The sequence below is a fragment of the Procambarus clarkii genome, chromosome 14 (genome assembly GCF_040958095.1).
Source record: "Procambarus clarkii isolate CNS0578487 chromosome 14, FALCON_Pclarkii_2.0, whole genome shotgun sequence".
NCBI classification, from domain to species: Eukaryota; Metazoa; Arthropoda; class Malacostraca; order Decapoda; family Cambaridae; genus Procambarus; species Procambarus clarkii.
The window spans coordinates 36,705,357-36,711,356 of NC_091163.1; the positions used below are offsets into that span (position 1 = coordinate 36,705,357).

General features: G+C 39.8%; 1 protein-coding gene across 5 annotated transcripts in view; it reads left to right on the forward strand.

Annotated features, from left to right (window-relative positions):
- Positions 1-5,794, forward strand: part of LOC123770435 (RNA helicase Mov10l1) — a 46,422-nt gene extending 40,628 nt beyond the window's left edge. For all 5 annotated transcript variants that reach the window (XM_045762277.2, XM_069324478.1, XM_069324479.1 and 2 more), the window contains one exon: positions 2,828-5,794. In XM_045762277.2, the coding sequence (XP_045618233.2) occupies positions 2,828-3,037 (210 nt within the window). In that variant the 3' untranslated portion in view covers positions 3,038-5,794. The remainder of the gene's footprint in view (positions 1-2,827) is intronic.
- The last annotated feature ends 206 nt before the right edge of the window (positions 5,795-6,000 follow it).

Below are 6,000 nucleotides of genomic sequence, written 5' to 3' on the forward strand. Positions count from 1 at the left end.
GTAAGCATCCCTCATTACAGAGTACAGGCATCAGGGAACTGGAAGTTTGGGGCCAGATTCACGAAGCAGTTATGTAAGCACTTACGAACCTGTACATCTTTTTTGAATCTTTGGCAGCTTTGTTTATAATTTTTAAACAGTTAATGAGCTCCGAAGCACCAGGAGGCTGTTTATAACAATAGCAACAGTTGATTGCGAAGTTTTCATGCTTGTAAACTGTTTAATAAATGTAACCAAAGCCATCAAGGATTGAGGAAAGATGTACACATTCATAAGTACTTGCGTAACTGCTTCGTGAATCTGGCCCCTGAACTCTGGCTTATCCAGGTCGTCCTAGGGCAACTTCTGACCTTTCCCAGGAAGCAATGCATCACAATTGCTTAACTCCTGGTATCTTTTGCTGTTAGGTGAACAGAGGCATCAAGTGAAGAGAAACAGGCCCCACCGTTTCTGTCCTGCCGTGGGTATTAATCTGCGTCCCTCGATTGTGAGTTGAGGGTGTAGACCATTGTGCCGCAGTGCCTGATACCAGAGCTGGTCGGCCGAGCGGACAGCACGCTGGACTTGTGATCCTGTGGTCCCAGGTTTGATCCCGGGCGCCGGCGAGAAGCAATGAGCAAAGTTTCTTTCACCCTATGCCCCTGTTACCTAGCAGTAAAATAGGTACCTGGGTGTTAGTCAGCTGTCACGGGCTGCTTCCTGGGGGTGGAGGCCTGGTCGAGGACCGGGCCGCGGGGCACACTAAAGCCCCGAAATCATCTCAAGATAACTCAAGATAGCCCACCCAGGAGGCCTGGTCAGAGACTAGGTCGTGGGAACGTTGATTCCTGGAACAATCATAATGAAGGTGGGATCACTGACAGCATGTCCAACTCCGGGTGATATACTGTGCCAGGAGAACACATACATTTGTAAACTGTTGAATTTTACCTCATGAAAGGGATCCGCGAGATCCTGGCATGCTGTCTTTGTACTTCCACGTGGACAGTAGTGTGATGAGCGTGATTGTTGCAGGTTTAGCATTTGATCCCTCAATGGTCCAAGTGGTTGGGCACCGTTCCTTTACCCCATCCTCATTTCCATTTCAAGTGCTATATAGTTGTATTAGCTTAGTGCTTTCACCTCATAATTACCTTACCTGCCATTGTGCTAGCTGAGTCGGGCATTACACACACACAAGGTGTGTGTAATGCCTACTAAGGTGTTGATGACTAAACAACACATCAGAAGACGAAGAAACGACGACGTTTCTGTCTGTCCTGAACCATTATAAAGTCGTGAGTTGACGACTTGATAATGGTCCAGGACGGACAAATATTCAATCACATTCATCTTCTGATATGTGATTTGGTCACCATATCTTCAGTTATGTGACTGTGGCTCATCTTTTACAAATGTGTTGCGCAGAAATGGGATTACCATTATATTCAACGCTCAGTACCATATGCAGGAGAGCACATCTCTGACTTTGTCTGTGTAGGACACACAAAAATGCATGTGTGTTGGTCAGCATTGTATAGTATAAATGTATGGCCATGTTTGTGATAGAATAAAATATGCTAAGCAAATATTTTGAAATCATTGCAGAAACAAATATGCCTGCAAACTTTACGATCATAAATACTGTACATGCAATTGACTTCTCGTTTTGTGTGGCCGAATTTAATACTCTTCCCCCTTCTACTTAGTGTGAACATTGATCATATTTAGAGTGAGCAACATAATGGAAGCTCTTCTATAACAAAGGATTTTGTATGAGCTATGTTTTGTTACATGCTGGATGGATCTTGGATGGTATTTATAAATAGGTACACAAAATGAATTTGTGTCTATATTGGTTATAGTCTGTTAAACATTTATTATTATTATATAAGAAAATTTTTTGCAAAAATATTGAGGCCATACAATGGAATTGGACCCTTACTCATGGACTCCCTAGACACACACACCATCGGACCCTTACTCTTGGACTCCCTAGACACACACATCTTCGGACCCTTACTCTTGGACTCCCCAGACACACACACCATCAGACCCTTACTCGTGGACTCCCCAGACACACACACCATCGGACCCTTATTCTTGGACTTCCCAGACACACACACCTTCGAACCCTTACTCTTGGACTTCCCAGACACACACACCTTCAGACCCTTACTCTTGGACTCTCCAGGCACACTCACCAGGAATGCTGGTTCACGCTCATCATACAGCCTCAATATTGACACACACACGTCATGTTTTTGTGATTTCAATGTGTAAAACTTTCATTATTTGTGTTGAGTGGTGGTTGCAAATGGACACGTAAGTCATGTACTGTAATCAAACACACAACCCATCCTCAGACCAAGTCCATTCCACCCAGGGGTCGACCCCAAATACACATTTATACATTTTAACACGCTGTTTATTCAAAATAGGAATTTTCTCAAATATAAATTAATATTATTTTATATTACTGCATATTTAGGCATAGGTTAGGTTAGGTGTTTAGGTTCTGTTGACAATTACAGGTATTTGTATTTGTAGTACATGGGTGAAGCATTTACAGTGTTGTGGTTCGAACAAAAGTTGTCAGCAAGGCACTTGTTATGGAAGTGTTCGGACGTCATCAGTTGTGAGTCATGTCTAAACTGTTTTTCATTCATAAATGATTAATGGATCATTTATGAATGAAAGAATGATCATTCATTTTTTGGGGTTTGGCAGGTGCATGGAATGGACTTTGGCCTTTGTTTATGAGGACGGGCTGAAATACATGTATCATTTCTGTGTTAGCATTTGGGAAAGGAAGTTGTTTTGACGTTGGATCTTTTCTTTCATACAGGTTGACGTTCGGCACAGCTTGGGATTTGTAAAGTGTCCGAAGCGTTTTAATGTAGCCGTGACGAGAGCTCAAGGATTGTTACTGGTGGTCGGCAATCCTCTCCTACTAGTCCAAGATAACTGTTGGTGTCAGCTTATTAAATTTTGCCTTCAGAAAGGTGCATATCGTGGGCCCGAACTAGACCACCTCGTTAGAGACGATTACGTCTAGACACCTGCAGTTTATCATCATGTATAGAGGAGCAGGTTTTCTACGCTTGATTACGATATTTTGTATCTACCAAGACTGGACGCCACGAATCATTGTTTCGTGGTGATTGGTACAAATGTCGGCACTGTGACGTTTACCAGTGTTGTGAATTATGTGGTGGACGGTTATATTTGATAATGAAGAACTACTTTCATTATTACTTATTATTCATTATAAATGATATGTATTGATTGTGGTACATAACTGCTGCCTTTCATTATTGATTTAAATACATTATTAATTACTTTTATGTACTTAGAATTTGAATGTTGTTGTGGATTTAGTCTGAATTGTTCATGCATGGAAGCCTAAAGGTGAACACGAGCCATTGCTCAAGACATTCAACACTGTGATACGTGTTGTGCAATAATCCCCCTCTGTATGGCACATGTTGTTTATACCCACAGCAACTTACGAAAAAAAGAATGTATACAAAATACAAAAATTGAAGTATAATTCATTGCACTGGGATCCACAATACCTCTTTCAGAAGGGTTATATTATTTGAACCTCAAATAATAACAAATTATTCCGTGTAAGGTAAATTATGTTCTTTGAGATTTGTAAATACAAAAAAAAAAATGTAAATTTTGTACAGTTAATAGAGTTAGCAGTCAGTGCTTATCTAGCAGTTCGTGAATGTGTTTGTAATTACGTGAGTGTTTGGGCAGCAAGATCTCTTAGGAATTGTGTTAGTGGTTCGGGTTTGGAGAACAATTTCACTTTGGAATTGTGCTATAACAATCAGTTGCAGCTGGTTGAGACTGTCTTGTGAACCAATATTTATAACCAATTGAGAGAGCCAAGAAGACTCCTGCTATCATGATACGACCCAAGTTTACACTCTCAGATTTTCCTCCCGAGATATTCTTCTCGGATGGCCGCTTTTGCATTCACTTATTTTGTATTTTGTCTTCTATCGTTTTAATGTTAATATTTCTAATTACTTTTTTCCCCTTGATTTTCTTTTTATTTCTCCTCTTTTCACTTTCATCGTTATCTTCTTAAATTTGTCTTCGTTACGGAACTTGGTTCCCGCGGCTAGAGATGCAGCTACAGGACTTACTGTAATAAAGGAGCTTGCTATGTTTACTAACACTAATTGTGACAAGTTATGTGTGTGATGCATTTCTGTAAGTTTATTTCCCAGTGCAATTGTTCTTGCTTTCAAGGAACTGGTCTTTCCTTACATGCTGGAAACCACCAGTACTCATGTGTGTACTCTACTACTTCTCTTCTTAGGTACAGTACGCTACTACTACTACTCTTCTTACACTCAGTACACTGCTACTCTTCTTACACTCAGTACACTGCTACTCTTCTTGTACTCAGTACACTGCTACTCTTCTTGCACTCAGTACACTGCTACTCTTCTTGTACTCAGTACACTGCTACTCTTCTTGCACTCAGTACACTGCTACTCTTCTTGTACTCAGTACACTGCTACTCTTCTTGTACTCAGTACACTGCTACTCTTCTTGTACTCAGTACACTGCTACTCTTCTTGTACTCAGTACACTGCTACTCTTCTTGTACTCAGTACACTGCTACTCTTCTTGCACTCAGTACACTGCTACTCTTCTTGTACTCAGTACACTGCTACTCTTCTTGCACTCAGTACACTGCTACTCTTCTTGTACTCAGTACACTGCTACTCTTCTTGTACTCAGTACACTGCTACTCTTCTTGTACTCAGTACACTGCTACTCTTCTTGCACTCAGTACACTGCTACTCTTCTTGTACTCAGTACACTGCTACTCTTCTTGCACTCAGTACACTGCTACTCTTCTTGTACTCAGTACACTGCTACTCTTCTTGTACTCAGTACACTGCTACTCTTCTTGTACTCAGTACACTGCTACTCTGACATGCAGTCCATTACAAATGTTCTAGCGTGTAGTACAATAATACTCTTCATACAGAGAGGTAGCTCTCATGGGGGATTTCTTGGCATGAGGAAATTTTGTCTATTCGCCATATGTTACATGGGGGTTTGTTTTCCTTGTATGACTCTGGGAGTCCAAAATATGCTCATTTGTGAAGTAAGTGATGATCTCCAATACCTGCATAGCGGTGTTGTCACCCGTTATCTCATGGTTAAAATAGTGTATTTAGTGATGATCAAAATGGACTATTCTTGTAAGTTTGTATGCAGACGAGGTATGGAAAATAGCGTATGGTAATTTGCTGCATTTGTCTCTTTATTTTGTTTACGGGATGCTGAAAACTGAGCGTTCAGGTTTTTAAGTCCTGGCTTTAAGTTTTTTGATGCGCATTAGCATCGTGTATGTTTTCTATGATGTCTTGAATACTCTGTAACACAGACGTTATCTTGAGATATCTTGAGATGACAGTGCTATATGACAACCTGAAGTTAGCGTTTTATTTTGATACTTGTATACAGTATTTTCATTCTTTCACAGTGTCTCGAATTAACTCTTATGTAATCCAAATTGGATTTGAACTGCTTTAATAATAATAATAATAATAATAATAATAATAATTATACTTTAGACTGTGAATTGCAGTAAAGAATGTTATTGCCAGCTTGGTAATATTTGTACACATTATATAATGAAAATGTTTATTTGGGAATTATATATAAAAAAAAATTGTCTACCTAATTTATGTTTCTTAATTAATAAGGACATTTGCAGCTTTAATACAGATTTTGTGGAACAGTGAGATCTCAGTTTTGAATAAAAATGTTGTCCAAGTTTTACTATTTTTGTGCTCCCTTAATGGGTAATGGAAGTATCTTGCCAAGGCAGTTATAAACAGTGTAATTAATTACATTATATGACAATCTTTCTAGAGGGAGGGGGGGGGAGGGAAGGCCCCCTTGTGGCTTTCTGAAGCTACAGTATACACGATGATGTGACCTGGTAGATGGGAACCATCAGTTGTAGAGTTTTTTAGGTCT